Source organism: Gallinula chloropus, assembly GCF_964237585.1.
Source record: "Gallinula chloropus genome assembly, chromosome: 3".
NCBI lineage: Eukaryota > Metazoa > Chordata > Aves > Gruiformes > Rallidae > Gallinula > Gallinula chloropus.
The window spans coordinates 34,842,572-34,866,630 of NC_140087.1; the positions used below are offsets into that span (position 1 = coordinate 34,842,572).

Sequence of the window (24,059 nt, forward strand, 5' to 3'; positions counted from 1 at the left end):
CTGGGAAGCATCTCTAAAGGTCTGAGCTCTCACTTCCTATAACCACAGGTATATGTACATCATTTTCTTTTAGAGAAGAAAAATATACATGTAATGGTTATATAGTGAGATGAAGTTACATAGTGAAACATGATGGGTGCTATGGACAACAACATTTTTATAATACATTAAACAGTCATTACTTGCTGTAATGATTATTTCTCTGTCTTCACTGTAGACTAACTTTAGGGTGAGGCTATTTTATATTCATTGTTTTATATCACTGATGCAATATTTGTACTTTTGCTAACACACAGATTCCATGCCAATAAAAAATATGAGAATACAAGGCAAATGTGTTTGCTTCCTTTTTTTCATCCTGTGCATTTAATGATAGCATACATATCTAACAAAACTTCACATACATATAAGACATGTACAGCGATATTCTTCTTTGGTTTGTATCATTAAATTGATAAGAGGCTCAGACAACTCATAGAAAATGAGAAGTGTTCTCCTTTCTTCATTTGTTGGAAGCACAACATCATTGTAAAATCAACCTCATAAGAAAAAGTCACTGTAGAGCCTAATATAAGATTGAAACACAGATGTCCAGTTACAGTTGAGGCTGGGATTTTTGAAATGTATTTGAGAGGTGGGTAAGTTTGTTGTCAAATGTAGTAAACCATAGAACGTATAGAAAGAAGGTAACACACTGTCAGATGGGTCTCTTGGTAATAGCCATCAATTTATAGCAATTTAAAATGGATGATCATATTTATTCTACTTATGAATGATTGTGGCTTTAATATTGCACTTGGAATCTTCTATTTCTAATGTGCATATTGCTTTCCAGGAGAGGGCAGTCCATACCCAGGATCAGTTGTTTTCCATTACATGCTTAATCCAAGAAATATAATTGGAAACTCGAACGTAAACACCAGGTTTCATAGGTTGGGCACAGCCAAGACCCCAGGAAGTGACTCCATGTTGGACAAATTTCTCTTGGTCCTGACAGACTAGAGGTCCTCCACTGTCGCCCTAAACAGATAAAGAACAGGGTCATTCCTTCATGGACAGCCCCATATGCAAGGGAGGCCTTCTCACAGGAGATATAGAAACAGAAGTACGTCTTGCATGTGAGGAGCACACAAGTCACAAAGAAGCACCGGAGCTCTAGCCAGAGAAGAATTCTCTATGCATGCAGTTGAACACTGTTGTAAACTCATCTCTTCCCATCATCCAAGCATTAAATTTATTTTTGAAGTAAGGGGAGTTGGTAAGAAAGAAAATGATTGCACTTAGTACTTCAAACTGTGCTTCTTCCCTCGGTCTCTTCTCCAAGGTCTTTATGGCTTCCTGTTGTTACTAGATGAGCCAAGACCAAGTGAACGCATGTGCTCAACCCATGTGTCTTAAAACATGAGTGTGCACCCCTCAATGGCCTGCTTGCCCACCACAGTGCTTGTGTATAGGATATCTGTTCTGTGTTGGCAATGCTGTTGACCTGTCAGATGAAGCAGGCAGTCTGCTGTTTTCACGCTTCTTTACAGTCATCTCTAGCTTTGTAGAAGGACAGTTTCCAGCTTCATTCAATATGTTAAGCTCTTCTGAGACATTTCATGTACTTAAAGAAACTGAAGAACTCAAGTTAAAAAACCTAGTCTTCTGGATAAAGCCTTCATACCACACTTGGGACATCAGCTATTGCCAAACATATTCTTCCTTTTCAACAAAAGAGAAGTCCAGCATGCATTTTGCTTCACCCAGTGTAATTTTCACACCTGCTGGCACTGACAATTGGAAATTAGTTGTTCCTTTGATATGCCTGTTGACAGACTCCACTGCATTGTTCCTTGACTGCTAACTGAGCTGTTTCAGGTTGTTAACTGAGCTGGCTTGGACATTGGAGCTAGTCTAGCTGAGGGAAGCAAAGTGGTCTGAAAATAAAAATCAGACCATTAGTCATTCTAAACTAGCTTCCATACCTGTCTTGGGCAGTGATATATTTCCATGAGCTTTGTAGTTCAGGAGTATAAGAAAAATTACCTGCCCAAGTTACTAGGAGCAGCCAAGGGAGCAAGGGAAGAGCAGAATTCATGTGCATTTTTCAGCTTGAATGCCATGTAGTTTGGCAACATCCCAAGGCTAATTCTGTCTCTGAAGCCCAGAAGCGAAGCACTATTTGGTCTGAATGTACTTACAACCAACTCTGAAGCTCACAGATGTCCTTACCTGGCAGGTATCTGTGGCACCATCAATATTTCCAGCACAGAGCTCGTGTTGTCTGACTCTACCATTCAAAAATTCAGGGCGGTTGCATATTTTATTCTCGATTACAGGGAAACCAGTTTCCTTTAAGTAGGTATCTCCTCCAGTTCCTTTGCAAATAAAAACAAACCCAAGCCACAATAAATGACAAAAGTAGATGAACATCTTCACAAAACAAACATTGAAATATGGATAGGCAGTAAAATAAGCATAGCCTTTACACACTAGGTATATGCTTTCCATGTATAGTATGAAGTGATGCCAAAAATCAGTAAGCATTGTCAGTACCGTTGTACTTATCACCCTCTACCACCCATCAAAATCCACACTGCACTGCTTGACCTTCCTTCTCCCACAGTACATCCATACGGAGCCAGTGCCCAGTGATACTTGTGGGACTCATTCCCACAATAATTTTATTTCTCTGAATCTGATTTTTTTTCTCTATGGAAGAAAGGAGGTAGGAAGTAAACAGTTGAAAAAAAACAAATGTTGGGCAGAAGCAAGGAGGAACAGAAGGTATCGATGCCCTTCTCAACCAAGACAAAGTGGGAGGTTTTGCAAATGAGAGAAAAAAATCATTCAAGAGAACTGGCAAACTCACCTTCATGTGATTAAAAAATAGAATAAATCTAAAAAAAAATTCCCTTCCAACTGCATAAAAACTCACTTTGGGGAAAAGCAGAGTGGGCTTAGAGATAAGAGTTAGCAGCTCCTTAGGTCTGATTCTCCTCTTTTATTATTGGTTTAGATGGGTTCAGTTTACACGGCTCTGAGTTATTTAGGAGAGTAAATGAGAGAGAGAAAGTGGAAAGAATGGCAGTACCTGGTGAATTTTGTGAAATAGATATGCACACAAGCTTGTTTAGGGTTTTTTTGGCACAAAGAAAATACACTTTGGATGCAAGAATACACAGATTTGCAGAGAGCTTTCCAGCGTGCTAATGCTTTCTCACCTTTTGTATCTCCCCAACCTGTCACATAGCACTCCTCTCTTCCTCCTAACACAGCATTTTGTTTTGGCAAACAAACTGGGGTTACATGATGGTTGATGATTGCTGGGCTGAAAGAAACAAACAAGTGACTCATACAGGAACAATAACTAGCACATTTGTCCCTGATACCACCTTCCAGTTTCTAAAAAGATTTTCTATACAGCCAGCTTTTTTTAATTTGAAATCCTGACCTTCAGATAAAGGTTTTGTCTGATGTGCAAAACTGCTTTTGTTTTAGGCTCTAATACCCCAAAATGTGAGATGAAAAAGGAAAAGATCTGAAATGGAGAGCAGGTAGACACTGTTGATACTAAAATTGCTAACATAAATCCAAGAGAATGCTTTGACTTCCGTTAAGGCATAGCCAACAAAAACTAATTGCAAAGCTAGTTAGTGGCATTTAACATGTAGGTGTTAACTTGCTCTGTCTGCATCCAGTCTGAGCATTCTAAAATCACTTTCAAACTTGACACTTAGCACACGGTAGAACCCAAGTCAGTCTGACTTGCCTTTGGGTGCAGCTAAGGCCAGGCTCAACTGAGAAGCCGTGTTAATTGTGATGACCCTGCATCTGTTTTGGACCTGCATGGCAGCCATGGAAACAAAACCATGAGCACTGTATGTCCACATGTTTGCAGCTGTATGGACATATTCCTTTTGACTGCAGAGTGCCTTGGTGAGTTCAGATGAATGGAAACAGATGCAAGAAGGGCCATACTGGGTGTCGCATCAAACATACACACTGTTTGGCTGCACACTGGAAGTACACTGACTGTGCTAGAAGAAGGAATCTCCCCAGCACAACATGGAAACAACATGGGGTGACATTATGCTAGTATTGCAGGTTTCAATCCTCATTACCTTGTCACATAGAAACACAGACCAAAAGCTCCTCTAGGCATTGCCTCCTCCTACTCTGCTGTCACTGCCTCACCTCTCAGCAGCTGGCACCCAGAGCGCTGATGGCATGGGTCACCGTCCCTAGCCCTCATCCCCTCCCAAGCCAGCTCTTTCCCTTTCCGAAGCCCTGCAGCTCAATCCCCTTGGTTTCCACTGGAGCTTCTGTATAAAGGGAAGACAAAGTCTTATATCGCTGACTGAATACAGCGTGTACAGAAACACACATCTCTACACCACCAGCACCCACTACTTAGTCCACTTGTCCCATCAGAATAAAGGTACACTTCGGGTGAAAAGGCACCTGCTCAGTTTCAGTAGAGCAATGTCCACCCTGTGTGGCTCTTTGAACAATTTCTCAACTTTTATTTTTTGTACTGATGGCTCGGATGCTTTTTCTCTGTGTAATCCAAGGTACACATCATACGCGGCTGGCCGTGAGGACCTGTTGGAAACGATTGCACACGGTGAGCTGATGAACACACACCCACAACATAGACCACTTACAATGTTACCAGGCCCCTTGTTCTGCCCAAGCCAGAAAAATAAAGCTAGCTTTGGCAGAAATGTGTATTTCTTAATGCCTTATTATGGCACATGAAATCAAATTGTCAAAAGTTATCACTGTCAATCTTTGTTTCTTCAGTCAAAATTCTGCTTTAATGAATGATGAATAATGGCTTAATTCTCGACTGTTTGCGAGCTGAGCCAAGAGACAGCTCAGGTTGGTTATTGGGTCCGTTTTGGTTTTCCTCTAATTTTCTATCTAACGTAACATAATGCTGGCTCAGGCTATAACAGATACTTACTTTTCTAAGCAGTGAGCAGCAGTAAGAACCCACTGAGGGTCTATCAGAGTTCCCCCACAGAAATGTATATTAAATCTGTAACAGAGCAGAAAGGCATGACAAGGGCATTGGTTTAAAGTGTGAAAGTTAATTCTGCTGTGGTTAATCAGGTAATCTTTCAAACATGTATGCCTTTACAAACTGAAAGACATTATTCCACAAATTTAGAATGCTGTACCCATGCACCATAACATCCTACACAAAATTTCCTTGCATGTGAAGTCTAATGTAATGGGGAATGGCCGTACCTGCGGAGACTGATTTGCCATGGCCAGGAGTGTGGGTGTGAAATACACCCACCAACAATCCTTTGAGCACACAGTTTTGGTTTGAACTTGGGTTTTCCACACTCATACTGAGCAGGAGGTTCTGAACAAGAAAAAAAGTAAAATCACTAGAGGGAACTTTGTCATCTTTGTTTTACATTCACTGTGCACTTAGAAAACTAGAAGGTGAACCTGTTACTCATGTCATGTCAGATTTTGAATCTCTGCAGGGAATTGTATGCCATGTACCACCTATATTTGGCTAGGTTACTTTCATCTGGAAGACTTAAAAATGCCTGGCAATTTTTTTCATATAGACTTCTCAGTGGTCAGCAAATTACATATGAACAGATCTACAGCCAGATAGAAAAAAACCACAAACCCAAACTGAACCAACAAACCAAACAGATGGTAAAGGAGAAAGAGAGAAAGAAAGAAATCATTACCCCCAACCTCTACGGACGCCAGCAATGCAAAAGCTGCACTGGCAGATGTTTTCAAACTGATCTTGGCGGTACAGCACATAAAACAATCATTGTCTCCATGGAGCAAAACTTTGTCTTCTCTTATCTCTGGATCTTTTGGTACCTCAGATGTCTCTGAGTTATTAAAATAGGGTAGTTCTTGTTTAGCCCTCTGACTCTTAACAACACAGAATTTAGAATTTGTTGTCAGCAAAAGGAACTAACAAAGTTAAAGGCAAAAGCCACATTTCTCTCTTTAGCTGAGCAACTAAACAGAAGCAATATTAACTTTAGAAAGAAATTGAATTTTCAAAATGAATAAAATAAGCACATGTAAATGCCATTTCTCTCCTAAGAGTCCCAGCCCAACACCTTCAGTGCAGTAATATTTTTACTGTCGCAGTACAGAGCATATTAATTTTTCTTGTTTGTCCTGTTTTGGGATTTTGATCAGAGCACATTTTCTGCTGCTCACAGTCGAGAGGATAGAGCAGCACAAAAGTCACCCTTCTTTGGAGTCGGAACTACCTCTCTTCAGGCACAGCTTTTGTTGTTGATGGACATGGAAGGACTTGGAACCAAAATGTTTGTAACTCTATCACCCTACGCTTTGTTGCACCACCTCACTCAGAGTGCTGAATGGCTTGATTCAGTTGACCCAGGACAACTAGTAACAAGGACATTTGGTTAAATTTTTAGGGCCAGATGCACTTTGCAGACATCTGACACAGCACAGTATCAGAGAAAGGAAAATCTGTTTCACACTCTGGACAGAAACAGAGGCACAGAAGCAGGAGGTGCAAACTTTTGGCTGGGATAAGAGCATCCCTTGTTCAGCCTGGCCACACATGCTCAGGAATAGCCCTATCTTCAAACACAAAGGAAAAACCCCATGAGATCTGGTGGGCCTCATGTACATGCTGCACTGAGCTTGGGGCATCCAAGGAATAAGCACCATTCTTAAGGCTTCAGACACAGACTTTGAGTGTTACTTCCTCACAGCCTTAATTTCCAGTCTAAAGCTATTGAGCTGTCTTAGACCAGTTGTTCAGATTAATTGCTGAATGTCCTTCAGTTGACATAAAACGGTTGCAGGAAAGGGAGACACAAGTCTTTAAAGGAATAATTACGGCACTTGGGAATGTCACAATACTCCCATGATTTTCTTGGGTCTGTAGTGTAGCACCAAGGTCCATTCACATCTCCATCAGGATTCCTGCAATACTGTAACGAAAAATGAAAACACCAAATCAATTATTTTGCTGTTCACTCTGTGAGATTAGAAAAAAGATAATAAAAATGCAACACCAACTTTCTTCAGACACTAAGCTGCACTAGCACAATCTTGGACGTGTAAGCTCTCAAAATGTAGGAGATCTTGATCTTGGATGGGATTTCCAAAAGCACTAAAGTGTCCACTCCTGCTTCCATTCCAGTTAGCAGGAGCAGTAGGGTCAGCCCTAAGGTCTTTTCACACCCACTCTGGTTGCATGACTCTGGGACAAATGGGTATATTGTGCAAGCTGTTCTTGCACAGCTTGGTGATGCCTATGAATCCTAGGGTCAGTGGTGCAGTGTTCACAGTGACACGGGGTGTCTGGTTAGCTGAATGACTCTCTAGGTTTTACTGGCCATACTGACTGATCACTGCTCGGCACAGAAACCTCACACAACTATATGGTACCAGAGATTTTTCGAGTTCCCTTCCTTACTCTGAGATATATATTATGTCTTAGGAAAAAGAAGAAAATATATTCTTCCCTTTCCCAAGGGTCCCTCCCAAATGCCAGAACCAAACATTTATGGCAAGCAGCTTTTTGGAGAGAGTTTCCCCAATCTGAGCTGGAATTCAACACAAGGCATGTGACGGCATCAGAAGATGGACTAAAGCAAGCTCTAAAATCATATACCTGGAGGAACAATAGTTCAAACTGGCAATACCAAAAAAGCTCTTTATATCACATAAACCAGGCAAGTATTGTATATGGGATGTTACAAGTCTAAAGAACTAGTGATGAGTACATGTGTTATGACTAGGGACATGAAGGTTAGAGATGGAGAATGACTTGCAGCATGGGTCAGATGCATGTATGATGGACTGAGGCAGAAGTCAGAGGGCTGGAGGGTGAATTAGTAGAGGATGGAGGTTGCAATCCGTCAGCTACATATCTCAAGGAACTTGCACTGAACATTGTAACCCATCATTGTTATTACTGAAATCAATGAACCCAAGTGCACTTTGTGGCAGAAGACACAGAGATGCTGCCCACAGACCAACTCCAGTTAGTAAGTGGCCATCTTAAGTCCCTTGTCTGTGCTGCAGAAGCATGTAACAGAGTTTCTGTGCATCTGTGTCCCCCCCTAGATATACAGACTGCTCATGACCACAAGAATTAGCACGATCAGGTTGTTGGATTGAACCGACAAAAAAAAAATTCATTTACAAAGACCTGACATGAAATGCTTCCTGAGGGACCATGAAGAAGATGGGCGAAGCTCCATGACAGCAAGTCTTAAATGAACATCTGCTTACATTTTTATCCAGGCCTGCTTCTGGATAGGTTGTGGGAGTAAAATGCTCATGCTTGTGAGGTTTCTGAGAGCTCCACTCTTGACAAGTCCTGCCCCTTCCAGTTTTTGCGACTGTGCCACGATAATCTTTACCATTACCGTTAATGCAATCTGTGAATAAAGAGGAGAAGGAAATGACCGTTAGTTGTGAGCTATTTGGCCACATCAATACTTGATAGTGGTGAAGCAGAAATAAATTTGAGGAAATGCTACTAGGACTACATAATATGTATGCAAGGAAAGAAGCACAACATAGTGTCAGTGCTGGCTAAAAATTACAATTTCCTCACATTTTGAACATTTTCTTCATGACCAGGAACATCATAAACCAAAGAAGCTTAGATTCAGTAGACTCCTCATGAATCCAGAAGCAAGTACTACAAAGTACATACACTCATAAAGTCTTTTCCTTACACTGATGTCTGTCCAATGCCATATTTTACAGTAGGTAAAAAGCAGTAGTACACACTCAGCCAAAATTATTAGCCTTCTAAACAGAAGTATATGTCATAGCAAATAAATGAGAGCTGCAGCACTCTAACCATTTGCTGCATAAGAAAGTTGCATCTGAACTGAATTTTTAAAAAAGCCAGCTGTCTTCTGGTGGGAAATGAAGCCCTGGAAGTGTGAATGCACGGCACAGGAGGACTTCTTTGGAACAGTTGCCAGCAAAATGCTGCCACCTCTGTATTTGTTGTCACTGGTAGTGGCCCTCCCATAGAAGTGTGGAGGCTATTTGCCATTTGTTTCCTCATGTTTCTAATGTTGCCAGATGTAGTACATAAAAGATGCAATATTAATATAAAATCAGATATAGTAACCAGGCTATAAATTCTGCAAGTTCAGAAAGTGAAGAGAGTGGATACAGTTTTACAATAAATTCTGTAATTAAATGGAGTTTCCTTTATTTCATGCTCAATAAATTCTTGATGATGTTTCCATTAAAAACAGCTTGCTGGTTATGAGCATTTCTGGGGGAAGCAGAAAATATTCTCACCAGGATCTGGTTCCTGTGTTGTCTGAGTAAAAGTTTGTAAAGTCACTGATGTCTGATCACACTTCTTCAGGTTGCAATACTCCCATCTCACGCTGGGGTCAGTGGTGTAGCACCATGGGCGGTTATCGCCATCTGGGTTCCTGCAATAATTGTTCCTCAGGTCCCTACAAATGCAAGCATATAATGTTCTCATCCAAGACACTGCTCTGAGGAGAACCTGAGAGAACATTTTAGAAAGCAGGTCTGCTACAGAGTTAGCATATATTATTTATCATGTACTGTGTGTGGCATAAATCCCTTTTCCAGCATAAAGAAATCAAAGAACATATGCAGAATATTTAAATATGTCAAACACTTATTAATTGATTAATGTTTATAGTAGAATACCATTTACAAATACAAATAAGTAGACACATGCATATGTTATAGTTATTTTTACTTTTACAATCACATTAATAACTTTTAAGAAAAATAGTTTTTTGCATTTTGGAATAAATAAATAGTAAATATAAGGAATAAGGACTAACCCAGGTGATTCTTCCAACCCAGTTGATTCTATGATTCTGTGAAATAACCCGCCCATTCCTCAAAGCTCTGATGAATTGCAGACTAGGCAGCAAAGACAATCTCATGAATAAGCTCATGTATAGAAACAGTTCCTTTCAGTACATGGGAAAATTTATAACTCTTAATTCCTTTAGGAGCAATGCAAGAGCACACAATTGATTAGTCTAAAGCATAATAGTGACAACTGTATTTTTTTCCAAGATGAGTTTAATAGAAGATGTTTCTCCCTTAAAAAAAAAAAAAAAAAGAAGAAGAAAAAGAGGGATTGTTTTTATCAAGAACACTCCCTTCTCAGCTTTAACATCACTGTTGTATAAAGATGATGGAAATCAAAACAAGTTCATGAATGGCCACTGCCCGTGGCAATGGGAAATGCACATACGCTTCTGGGTAGACGTCTGCCGTTTTGTTGTGTCGGTGCGGTGACATGGAGCTCCAGTCTTGACATTTCTTGCCCGTGACAGTGAAACTAGCAGTACCACGGTAAGACGCACCATTGTCTTGATAGCACTCCTCAGTAATTTGAGCCTGCTCAGGCACATCAACAGCTGTATTGAATAACAGAAACCGGTCCCTTGCATCTCAATACTTTCATATTTATACATGAGCATAGAAAGCCAACAGAAAACAACACGCCAGAGTATTTCCCTGACTGCCACAGCACGTTGCCTATGACAGAATTCTTCTCAGACTGTAGATCAAAAGGAACATTTCCAAATGTGTTTGTAATAATTTAATGTTGCGCTAGATTGAAAGCACTTGCTCACCAGTTTTACTGTCATGCCCAAGGATTTATCTCAGCTAACAATCCAAATAGTTCACATATGGATCAAAACTTCTCCAGGCTAAGGGAATATCTGTGGCTTTGCCACAGATGTGTGTGTGTGTAACCAGCCTGCCTTGTCTAAGGAGAATTTTCTTTAGATTGCTTTTTCTGGAGACTTCATTCAGTGCTCTTAAATTATCTTGGGCTTTGCTTTGGATTCAATTTTTCAGGAGCTGGCATGTAAAACCTAATTAACTTTTCCATGGAGCATTTAAAAATTCAGAGGTGGAGGGAACCTTCACTCGGGAAAAGGAAAAGACCTATGTTACTACAATTTTTCCTGAGCTGGGTCAGTAGATGACTTAAAACCTTCTGCACTTGTCCACAGGACTGAACATACCAGCCTGGGATCCACATCAAACTCAAGACTTCAACTGATACTGGTTGTGTTCAAAAAAAGGGTTGATGAGGTACTTTAGGGATATGGTTTAGCATAGAATGGGAATGGTTGGACTTGATGATCTTCAAAGGTCTCTTCCAACCTTGTGATTCTGTGATTCTGCGATAGCAGTGCTGCAAGATGCAGCAGTAACACAACTCAGAAGAATCATCTGAGTTTTTTCAAAATAAACCATGACAACCCTTCACTTCTGCACATCTCCTGTTGCTCTTACCAGGCTCCTCTGGCTTTGACCCAACACAGGGGGGGATGTTGCAATATTCCCACCTTACAGAACTGTTGGTGGTGTAACACCATGGCTTCTTCTCACCATCAGGATTTCTACAGTAGTTTTCTTCTAGGTTCCTGAAACAGAAAAATTGTCTAAGAAAAAGGCCTCTGATGGAAACCTAGTAAAGGCTGTAAAAACCAGAATGCTGCTGCCTAGTTTACTGTTGCATTTATTGGTAGATAACTGCTGCTGTCATTTACTGATGCCATTTACTAGGTAAATAACTACACTGCACCGGTGTTTTGGTTGTGCAAAACCAGATGCATGCTAGATTGATGGATGAACTAAGAGACTGTATTTCATTTAGCACTTTGAGACCAAGAGCAGCACAGCAGAAACATAGGGTGAAAAAGTCTTGCCCCAAGAAACCATCATAATTGGATCTTTCTTACTCCACATTATGTCACCTCAGTAACAATACAGTAAAAGAGGAAAAAAGTAATTAATGCAGAGCTTGAAAGTCAGACGATGAGATGCTAATATCCAACAACAACAAAGCAAATAGAAAGAAACGTGCAACAAAATTGAAATGATGGAATCCAGCAGGTGATGGATGTTGGTCTAACCAAACAGTGTTGTAATACTGAAGAAAATATTGTTGAAGAGAAAAGTTAAAGAAAAATGAAGTGATCCTGTGCTTTGGTACTTCTCATGGGCATTGAGTAACGGTGAGGTTTCACATACTTGCAGGGATAGTTTTCAGGAGTGCGAACATGTTTGTGGGGAAACTGTGAACTCCAGTGTTGACAAGTATTTCCTGATTCGGTAACAGATATCGTGCCTTGATAGTCTTCTCCTCTTCTTTTTAGACAGTGACGCCCTGGTGCAGGAGCTGGTGGGGGTGTTGCTATCACAGGAAAAGGAAATTAAATTAAAAAGTGCCTTCTAGACATAGCAAAACCAAACAAAAATACCCAGAACACTTTGAGCATTATAATTAAGCAGGCGTATTAGTGTCTTTGCAGGGAAGGTTTAAAGAAGAAAATGTTTGAAAAGTCCAAAAAGTAGGTAAAAGATCTAAAAATATCTTAACTTTCCTTCTTCCATGTTAATATCTACACAGGCAATCAAAGTGACAGAAGGACATTTGCATCTGTCCCTTTACAGCAGCCATGACATGATGGAACCAAGTGCTAGAGGCATCATCAGAACAAATCTGGAAAGTGAGCAAGTAGAAATACTGTGAAAAAACCTGGGGTGAAAGCGGCAGGCCCAGCAGTGATAAGTGCAGGTATAGGTGCAGATATAAAAGAGATGTATTGCAACTGGTGAGAGTTCTGGTGAGAAGCCCCAAGAAAAATTGTCATGGCAAGGACAGGCCTTTAGAGGAAAAGGAAATTGCAAAGGTGGGGAACTGAACTGCAAGAGCAAAACAAGACACTTTCAGGATGAGTGAAACAGCAGGAAGAAGAACATTGGAAGCAACATCCAAACCACCAAAATGCCTGGTCATGGAAAAACACATCAAGGAAGATACGTGCTCCATGCAAAGCCATTAGAAATTCCTATGACAGAAATGTCCAGCTTCAAAAGAGCTATGGGGGGTTCATTTCAAATTTGGATTGTTTGTGGTTTTTGGTTCTTTTTTTCCTTTGGGATAAAAGTCAGCAGCCTTTTACTCTTTTTTTTATAAAAAATATTTTATTTTTAATCTATTTGTTCTAGCTTCTATTTGTTCTATTTGTTCTAGCTTCTTCAACCACCCTGAATTGAAGCTGCCTGGATGCATTTGTGTCTAGATGTTTTTGTGTCTAGAAGTCTAGAATTCAGACTCACCACAACGAGGAATGTCACAAAATTCCCAGCGTTTATTTGGGTTGGTAGTGAAACACCAGGGTCTAGGTTCACCATCTGGATTACGGCAATAATTCCTCTTCAGATTCTTCTCTGGAAAACTGAACAGGAATTTTTTTTTTAAAAAAAAAAAGTCACTAATGGCTGTGTAATGGCATAACTATCCTGTTTGTGGGACAGTGGCCTTCAGGACAATAAACAACCCACCACAGAGTCTGACTCACTTTTCTGGGAGGTATCCGTGAGAGTGAGGATGCTGGGAGTCCCAGCGCTGGCACTCAAACCCAGACACCGTTTCTGCAATTTCTCCATAGTAGTTTTCTCCACTGCAGTGCATGCACTCCACTGTAGGAGGAAGATAGAATGACAAGAGAGACAGAAACTCCCTGAGGAACTGGTCCATAAATATACATATTCATCTCACATGAAGCTTAAGAGCCTGATCAGAACAAAAGGCTGAAGGACTGTCCTTTTTTGGCAAAGTAAAAGACTATTTTTCTTGGGAAGATGACCTCAAGCAGTTGATTACATATATAGTATGCAATTGAAAAAACACACCAGCATTATAGACTAGTTTTTAAAAGAGTTAAATTAAAACTACTAAGATATAACTGAAAGTCATGTTTTATTGACTTTTGCATGATCAACTGTCATTTGGTTCCATTCTAGGATTACGATATGTTAGTACACTCATATACCACTTCTTAATCGGGGGGGCAGGGTTGGAAAGACTTTGCATAGCTGTTTTGGGGGACTTTTGATATCTTCCCTGTTGGTATTGAAAATGTTCTTGGAAAGTTTCAGGCTGAAATAAGCTCACGTTTGGAACAAATACCTAAAAATAAAAGTACCCATATTACTTCACATTCTTGAAAGCATCACCCAAGAAGGGAAAGAAATCAGTATACGTATCCTGACCTTCACACTCTGGGATGTTACAGTAATCATATCTGGTAGCAGGATCTGTTGTATAACACCAGGGTCCCTTTGCATCCTTATCGGGATTTCTGCAGTAGTTTTCTTCCAGTCCCATTCTGGGAGAATTTTCAGGTGTGTACCTGGAACAGAATTAAAATGGGATTAGAATAAGGAAAGCATTCCAACCATCCAGATGAGGATGCTAAAAATTAAATCTTTATCTGAAGACCATTTTCTAGATGTTGTTCATGCAACTGCCAAGACTGATAGTGTCCCTATTGATCGTGTAGCCCCCAATTGCAGGTCTCTGAGTTACAACTCATCTTAGAGAATTATGTTATTCTAGATAAGCGTAGAAAAATATTTAATAAAAAGAAATAAGAAAGCCAAGCAAATTACTTGTAGGACTATTTGGCACATATAAATGTCTTAGCAAAATTTCAGAAAAACATGTAAACATATATGAGAAGGCCTTACCTTGGTTTATGGGGGGCATTATCACTCCACTTCTGGCATGGCACACCTTTCTGAGTTTTGGCTTCTGTTCCTCTGTAATCCACTCCTGCTCCCTCCTTGCATTCTAGAAGATAGACTGAAACAATATGTGCTTAATTAATCAGTATGATGACATGTCCATCAGGTTTTAGCACATAAAATAAATTTTGATGCCAATATATTTAAATATATTTGGCCATATTTTGACTTTCTAGTGCTGTCAAAATACATCATGTTGTAAAAATGTACTTGTCATCTGATGTGTAAATTATATTAATTAGCATTGAAAAAATTGCATGATAGTAAAAACTTATAGAACAGAATTCCAGAGACATACGTGCAACACAACCTGCTTCTCTTAAGAACATGCTGTGATAGATTTAAATAATAAAATATTCTTTTTTGCATTTAAATTTTCTATTTTCATTGCCTCCTATGATGTTAAAGTTATGCACAGTAATTAAAATCAAACCTTAAAAGACAGCCACCTGAATTCCTCGAAGAAGATAACAGGACAGAATTAGACATTGCATTTTACCAGTTTAAATAAGCAATAAAAAAAAAATCATAGAAATGTAGATGACATAGTTTCATTAAAATTCCCCATGTGATGAATGAGATTTAATTAATTCATGATAGGCTAAAACAATGACTCTCAGCTGTACAAGATAAAATTGATAGTTGGTTGAAGGTGCATATTACATATGCTATTGCACTCTCAGATTTTGGAATGTAATAGTACGTCCATAAAAAAAGGGGAAAAAAAAGAAGTGAAAGAATTAGCCATGAAATCATATAAATCAAGGGGAATTTTATTGCTGAATAAGCCTGGTATTTTTATCAGTAGATTTAAAAAAAACATCAAATTGTTTTAAATTATTAGTCATCACATTAAATAAGAACTGAAAGCTCAGTGTTGTAATTTTTTTCTCAGGAGGGGGAAGCATCCATAACCCCACTGCAACCTTTAAGGTCTTCCTGGAAGGACCGAACAACCACCTTTCCCAGCAAAGAGCTGGTGACTGCAGGGGGGGGGGGGGGTGGGGAGTGGGGTGGGGAGCGGGCTTGCAAGGGATGGTGGATGAAAGCTGAAGGCAGGGCCTGTGGTGAGGGCTGAAGGATCTTGGCATGTTCCCTCATGTTTGCAGTTTAGGGACTATCACTGTCAGGCAACATGTCTTCTGGCTTGGAAAACGAAGCTGGAAACTCATTTAACATTATGGTCAGGGACTATTTTATCAGCCAGTTTCTCCTTTCTAGTTGCAATGAAGCAATCTGTCTTTTAGGTTGTGACCTGGCTTATCTCAGTGTCTAAGTAGCATCCAAAACAGATTGTGGAGAACCAGTTTTGCATCATGCTATCTCAGTGTCAAAGTTATGCTGAAGCTGACATACAAGCAGAAGATTAACCTAAATCTGGAGAAATTATGTCATTTTACACAGATCTGCCTTGTCAAATGAACTAACATTTGAATCTAAAGAAGGTCCAGCTCTATGGGATAATATGTGGTTTAGATCAGGATTTAGAGATGTACTTTTAGGCATATCTTTATTTCAATTGGGCAAGTTTACTCTAAAAACTTTAGCTGGAAGCCATTTTGATCCCTCAAACAATTTTGCAATAAATTAACATTAAAACCCTCAATAATTGAACACTGAATCAGTCAAGTGCTGACTCTCTTTGTTTGCATAAACTTTTGACCATTTATATAACCTCTAGGGTTTTTTTTGGTCTGATGACAAATAACTAACTTTGATCCCCAAACTCACCACATGCCTTTTGGGTTAACTATTTACAAACAGATATATAGATAATAATTCCCAAATGCAAGTTCTTTTCCTATAAGGTTAACCGTCTCTTTTATAGCACATACCATAGAAAAAAAAATAAACTGTGAATTTTATACCAGTTGTCATCTTTTTCTTTGAATACAATAATAAGATCAATTAGGTCTCATCAAGTAATTGCTTTGACTGAAAAAAAAAGAAAAAGCTGGTTTCAGCAACAGTATTTCAAAAGCTCCTGGGCGTGTGAAAGCAATGTCCTTGAAGTATCAGGACAGCAGCTGCTGGAGACAGTGATGTGAGCTGCCTAAGTAAAAGTTACATTTTCCATTCTGTTCTGTAACAACAGATTAAATGGATATTATCCTGAGAATGGACATGCAATTATTTGAGACTGTCTGCAAATGAAAAGACAAGCAACAGGGAAACCATGTGACACATGGAGAATGGGCTGCATTTTATGTAGTCATGATTCCTAGGTCCATCTTTTGCTTTCTGCAGGTAGATGTGCAATTTTTGGACATTTTGGCTACATGAAACCACATTTTTTCACATCTTTACTGATGGGGTTCTGGTTTTGAAGAAACTAAAATCTATGCCCATGCCCTCAGAAGACTTAAAAGGATGCAGTAACAAATTCTCACTGAATATCATGGCATTCTCATTCAGGATCTAACCTCAGAAAATCCATGGGATGTCTCAGAAAAAAACCACTGAATCACTGGATCCTGATCACAGTGCTGTATCAAAAAACAGTAACATTTATTTACATGCAAGTTATTTCTTAAGGCTTTAAACTTTGTCACTTGCCACTTGATCCATTCAGTTTTCCTTCTACAACAGGAATTGCAGAAGATTTCTTAGCATTATTTAGTCATGATTTAGGGAAATTCCCACCAGGTTCTGGATGTAATAAATATATCTTTTGTTCAAAACCTTAAAATGTCTATCAGTTATATATTATATATAAAGAAAAAGAAAAAGAAAATATAAAAATAAAAAGGCAGCTGGTCGTAGGCTTCAGAAAACATCAGGTTTAAAAAAAGCCTCAGTGGTCTTTATTCCAAACCCTCATAAAAAGCAACTCCAGTTTCTGAGCTGAGGCTGCTCAGAGCTTTGTCCAGTCAATATCTGCAGCCTCTCTGGACATTGTGGTCTTACATCCACTATGTCTGAGTAAAATCTCATTTGGGTGCTAAGCTGCAATCCAGCTAAAACAACTAAGCTATTACCTAAAATATTCCTGCAGGTGCTATACATGTATCATTATCTTATCCTACAAATCTTTGCAGGTTAGCGAAGGTGTAAGGATGCATTTTTCTGAGCTCATGGCTATTTACAGTCTTCTAGTTATTGTGATTCTTGATGTTTGTTTAGAAACTGGCCTATTGAACCTACTGCGCAACTGCAGCAGCTGAGAGCCTGGCTCATTTTCCCTTTTCACGCAGCTTTGTTGAAAAAGACCAAGTTCTTGGTAGATACTATAGTTTCAAATTTCTGAATATTCTCAAATATATTAATATTTTTTAAAATGTTACAAGTCAGCAAATGGTGAGAGGCAGTGTTCACCAAATCTGTTAACTCAGGACAGTAGTAATTCTGTTCAAATCCTACCAACTTATGTCTGAAAGATCAGTAAGGAGATCTTTTCTCCCTTGTATATTTTTAAAGTCAGAGAACAAAACAAAGGAACTAATCTTATATTAAAAATAAAACACATTCCTTCTTTTCCATATACAGCAAGAGCTCCACATGTGGTTATGTAATTCAAAAATAGCCTTAAAACCCAGTCATTTGTCAGCATCATCCATAAGGTGACAGATCTTTAGAAGAGATTGTAAAAAAACCTGGATAGTTGCCATTTCTTAAAGACAATTCCCTATTTTCAGAAAATAATCCTCATCTATGATCAGAATGATCAGAAATAAAACATGTACAAAAGGGGTATACAAAAAGTCACAATGTCAATTAATTACACCATAAAAATATACATTAAGATAAGTTTCACCAGATTCATTGACTGAAGAGTACAAACCTATATAATGATATACAAATTCTGTAAAACCAGATTTTTTTTCTGTGCAGCACAGTTATCACTTCTGACAACATGTACAAATGAAAGAAAGTTGATTTGACCCCCACCCAAGTAAACTGTGAATTTTCTATAGTGATACAAATTAAATTATTTGGTAGTTTCCATCAGTTTTCATGTGGCCAAAGTCTGTCTCAGAAACCATTGCCAGCACGAGGGGCTCCCCATAGTACCCTCAGCAGGGATAGGGAAGACGCAGCAGTATGTTATTGGCTCATTTAGAAGGAGAGGAGAGAAGTGACTATCAAGCATCTCCATCGCTCCCAGCATCTTCTGCATTCCCTGAGCAACAATGCTCTTTTCTGTCAGTGGAACCCGGAGTTTGAGAAGCAGGAAAGGTGCTGGAGCACTGATCTGCACTGGGTAAGAGATCACCTGCCCACTTCATCTGACCCAGTGAAGGCTTAGCCTCCCTTTACTACAGGGTCATGTGAGTCCCACTAGAAAGTGTATCACAGTGAAATAATGTAAGAAGACATAAATACAGACATACTTCTTTTTTCATAGAGAACTGCATTTCTTCTTCTGAATATCATTGCTGTTTTGGTGTTCTCAGACAATGTTAAACACTGTTGCTCTTTACTGCTGAATAAGAAGGCCCTGTTGAAACGGAGAGAGCAATGTAAGAAACAATAGCTGAATGTGTGCATTATTTTTCCTGAACACCTTTACTAGTGTTCATTTTTAATTTTAGCAAGCACGGCACTTCAGTTATATTTAACATTGAGTGATGTTTCAGAAATCACTGAGTATTGCAGCTCCCATTTTCAGTGGTGGAATTTGGCTCCTAAAGCTTCATACCAAACTTATTTTGAAAGGGAACTAGGTGAATGAACTATGACAAGGGATAAAAAAGAAGGTTTGTAATATGCCAGAGATGCCAGAGAACATGATGAACAGAATATATGCACAATTTTTTATTTAAAAAATAGAGGCCATTCAAGAATATATATGTTTTGCAGTATTCGGCAGTTACCAAGGAACAGGTAAAACACAACAAGCCAGGACCTTGAATTACCTTGTATAACTCCTCTGAGTGATTGTACTGTGAGAGCTTTAGAAAACACTGCCATTTGTCTTTTCAGCAAGTGCCTAGGCTGTGAGCCTGCAAGACCGGAGCAGATGGTGCAACCTTTCCAATAACACCTAGGGAAAGCTGCTGACAGGCTAAGTAATTTCTACAGCTGGCTTTTCTGAACCAAAAAAAAACCCAATAGCAACAAGGAATCCAGGGTAGGTCTATAAAAGGAAAGCAAATACTGAGAAAACCCATCTTGTAGCTCTTTGAGAAACTGGTATGGGCCAGGTGTGTCTGTACTTGTAAATTTGCATACCCTTCCCCAAAAGGAGAGAGATCACACCTGGATTCACCTCTGGCAACCATGTTTATGAGTTGTCTGGGGAGTGATGGCTGTTCTGGGTCAAAACTAGGGATAGTTACCCACAGTCCAAGCCGAACTCTCAGTAACACTAAATTTCTAAGTAGGGATGTAGTTAATAAACAGTGTCCAATGTGCTGCTAAGGTGGGGTTACAAGTCTGAAGTATTCATCTGATCCCATTGGTGTGAAGCACAAGTATGAGGGTGCTGCAGTGGAGTAAAGCTCTGTCTAAAGGGCGTACAAGAGTCTTGATAAAAACATGTGAGGTTTATTTTCAGTGTACCAAGCTGTGCATCAAAGTATCATAATGTTTTCCAATAAACATTCAACATCATTTTCTTAATTTTTCTATTTCAGCTTTCTTCATCCATAGACCCCAGAGGTTCTCTTTCTATATACATATTTTGTTTTTCCAGCAAACCTCAGACACCCTTACTCTTAAGAAACCTCTCAAAAGTCATGACTGCTGGTAAATAAGGTGGACTGCTCCATCAGCTGCAATGAAAGATACAAATGGGAACCAGTGGAAATTACCTGCAAGTAAATCTTTCTTCTTGTTCACACTTTTCTGCGCATTCTTCATTACTATTTGTCTTGTAAATGTTCTTCTTTGGGTTGAGCAGCCAAGCTCCCTCTGTTTGCACATAGCTGTCTAATATGTTTCCTAGCACTGAAAGGAAAAAGAGACAAAGAAGTAAAAATGTGAATGCTGATACAATTTATGTCTAACTTTCATGTTAAATTCTTTGTTACATAGTTGAGTAACATCAGCATTTAATTGGTGGAATATCTGGGTTAATGGTGACAAAATATGGGTAAAGGTAGCCTTCCTAGTATGGTGATGGGTAACATCACTGAAAACCCAACGTAAGGTAGGACAGAGAAGTGGCCTGAGTGGTGCTTTCTATCATTCTGAAAGTCATAACACATAACATAAACCTAGTGTATAAAGAGAGGGGAACAGAGACGATGACTGAAGGAATGTAAAAACAGTGAGGTGTTTCAAAAGGAAAACACTGGTCACCCATACTTTGGAGAAAGTGGAGAAAAGGGACTTGGGAAGGATGTGAAATGATGATTCTACCCTTGTGGAATGATTGATTCTATCAGCAGCCATTCCTTAGCTGCCTCTTTTCAAATGCTCTTGCAAGAAACAACTATCTTCAGTCACTGGAGTTATCACTGTGCTCAAGTTCAGTTTATCATTTTTGTAATAACTCTTTATGCAACTTACTAATCAAGGTAGAAGATGATGTTGTCCATTTCTAGGAGTTAACACAAGACATTAAACCTGTGAATAAATTCACCTAACAACCTCTGGGCTACAGATGTATGTGAAATATGTAGGATGCTAAAAATCACAGCTACGTTTAGCAGTAAATTCTAAAAATGTTAAAGTACAAGCCTTGTAAAGGACTTTGCCATTATGTATGTCCTTTTTCTTTTACACTATGCAATCTCTGAATACTCAGCTACAGTTCACAGAAGTGTGACTTCCACAACTTCCAGCTGCACGATCACAGAGTTTCACAAGTCCAGTGATTTTTACAATTTCTTTATCAGGTGAGTGTATGACATTTGGCCCTGGGAGTTGCCCATTTCCCATGGTTTCAACCCCAGACAGACAGCTGGCCCATGGACTTTGCAAACCATCTCAGTTCTGCTCTGTGCCTTGTTTTGGTGCCGTGCTGTACGTGATTGATGTACATAAGGCATACAGGGTATGAATCAGACTCTGGCCAGGCTGAAGGGAAGGACTTCCTTCATCTGCTGATCCTTCGCTTGCTCAGCCACAGCCCGATGCCACCAGGAGGGATGGAAAGCAGCCTCGTCCCAGTCAGACCCACAGAATGTGACTGAGGACACCCACCAGGATGTTCAGTGAAACATCTTTCAGGCTGAGGAAGGCAACTTCTTACCCTTTTCTTGAGTATCACTCCCCTGTAGTGTGAGGCACAGCTCGTTTCCTTCACCCGAGTGCTAGCTCAGCCTGCAGTTGAGTATTTTTTTAAGATCATTCTGCACCTGCAAGGTGGAACTGGCAAAATAGGTGCAAAAGCCAAATTATGGTCCCTCTCGTACCCAGAGAGGCTACTGGAGGTTTGGCCTGCCTAGGTTTTCTTTTGTCTAGGGAAGAGTTTGGCCCTGAGAGCTGACATTTTAACAGTACGGATGAAAGGAAGGAATAGCTGCTAAGAAAAAAAAAAGGTGAAAAAGGATACAATAATATTTCATGAGACAGGCACAGGAATCACCGATTCCACTAGTCATTTCAGCATAAAAATGACATCAATAGAAATCAGTATTGAGAGAAAACATTAAACTACCTTAAAACAGTATCATAGAGATGCTCCAATGCTCTCCACAAGGACAAGAAATAAAAGTAAAGAATTCCTATTATGGTACAGCTTCCATGCAACCTTACTTCTGTTCTGACACCTTAAAAATATTGACAGAGTGATTGTTGATTTGGATGATAAAAATATTTTCCCCCTTTTCTGTTATGATTATTTGGCAGGGCATAATACATGAAGAAAAAAGAAATCAAAATGTACGCAAGGTGGAGAAGAATGCACTAAATATTTTGCTACCATTTTTCCTATGCCTATGGAATTTTTCAGTTGTAGAAAGATGTATTACTTCTTTTTTTCAGAAATTAATTTGAATAAGGATTTGCAAACAAAAGCAGTGTACTGCAGACAAAAGCCAAAATCCTCCATTTTCCTCCCCGTATAAAATTCTTACTTATTAAGGAGCACATTTGATTTGAATGAGACTGTTCTTCTGTTAAAAAAAAATCTTAGAAACTAGAATATAAATTAAGATTATAATTCTTAACATTAAATAATATCTAGAATTTTTTATGCTAGGGTATGTCTCTGACTTCTCTAGCTAAAATCTACCCATATATTTTTCTGTTAACTTTTTAAATTTTTAAAACTACATAAGTAAAATGCTTGTGTATTTTAATGTTGGGGTTTTTTTTAAATACATGTTGGCATACTCATAGCTATATTTTTCACTTCAATCACAACAGGCTGCGTAGTTACACAGAAGAAAAGATGTGCCATCTGAACCCCATAGTTCATTGAAGTTTAAAGTTTTCAGGACAGAGAATATTTATTAGAAATTTATATAATAGTTGCAATCTCCTAAACCCAAAAGGGCACATGTAAAGAGCCTTGCTCAGTCCTTGTGTCTTACTTAAACAGTTTGTAATACCTTCCACAAAAATAGACTTGCAGCACCAAAAATACTGCAGAAACTAACTCTGACCAGATTTTGGCCTCCCTATAGCATGGGATGAATAATTTCCTGTTAAGATTGTAACTATGAGAGAAACTGAAACTCTAGTGTGCACAAGATTTTTTCCTTTCCTTTGAGATTTGTTTTTTCACAATACATTTACAGATTTTAAAACAAACAAAATAAAGATCACAGTATTTGACAACCACAGAAAAAATAAACCACCATATCAAGAAGCCTGCTGAAACCAGAGACAGCTGACTTACTGACTGCTATGGGTGTTGTAGCAAGTTTTGGGGCTGCTTTCCAAGGCTGCCCCCTTTTCTGGCCATGAGGCATGTCTGCAGGGAGCCAGTAGCTCTCCACACAAACAGCAAGCCTCTTGTGCTTCTGCTCTGCCTAACCAACACAACTCTGAAGCAACCACAGCTCTTGCTTGGTTCAACAGCAGGTCTCTCTGGCCAGCAAGCCCCAAATCCATTCTTGTACAGGGAAGTGGTGACACAGAGATTTGGGAACCTCCCCTCACCAAAGGGAGTCTAAAAGCATTCAGCCCCATCTCACCTAGGTAAGCAGAAGGCAAAGGACTCTTACCTGGGCTGAGCAAGAGAAGAAAGAGAAAGGCCGCTTTGCTAATCCCCATTTTGGCCCACCTGGAAGGTGCTGGAAGTTGTGTGTGCCCATGCACAAAGTTTTATTGACTCGCACTGGAGTGAGGCAGCATCAAACAAACAAGGCAGGTAGGTTAAGTTAATCATTGTCCCGTTCTGTGTCCCCCTTTGCCGTGGTGTGGCCATTCAAACAACCTTGGATTGGATGGATCAGCACGTCAGACTCAATCCTTTGTATGGGATGCTAGGAAATGTGAATGTGCTCATGCTTTGTGGGGCATGTTTTTGTTCTCAAATGGCTAGGAACTTTCTTGGCTAAAGAGTAGACAGCAAAAATGTTGCTGGAAAGCATGGGAAATCATGTGCCCAGGCATAATTTGAATTT

The 24,059-nt window shown here is 39.4% G+C and overlaps 1 protein-coding gene across 1 annotated transcript; it reads right to left on the reverse strand.

Moving 5' to 3' along the window:
• Positions 1–334: 334 nt before the first annotated feature.
• LOC311189833 (plasminogen-like) lies at positions 335–23,736 on the reverse strand. Its single transcript, XM_084261576.1, has 19 exons — positions 23,658–23,736; positions 20,352–20,487; positions 18,930–19,036; positions 14,542–14,656; positions 14,065–14,204; positions 13,371–13,491; positions 13,129–13,247; positions 12,037–12,199; positions 11,296–11,426; positions 10,238–10,403; positions 9,289–9,452; positions 8,254–8,402; positions 6,851–6,944; positions 5,239–5,359; positions 4,952–5,026; positions 4,447–4,587; positions 3,207–3,313; positions 2,215–2,360; positions 335–1,020 (listed from the first exon to the last, which is right to left on the reverse strand). Exons 1-19 carry the CDS (start codon positions 23,704–23,706, stop codon positions 859–861), a joined length of 2,406 nt encoding a protein of 801 aa, XP_084117702.1. The 5' UTR covers positions 23,707–23,736; the 3' UTR covers positions 335–858.
• Positions 23,737–24,059: the final 323 nt, after the last annotated feature.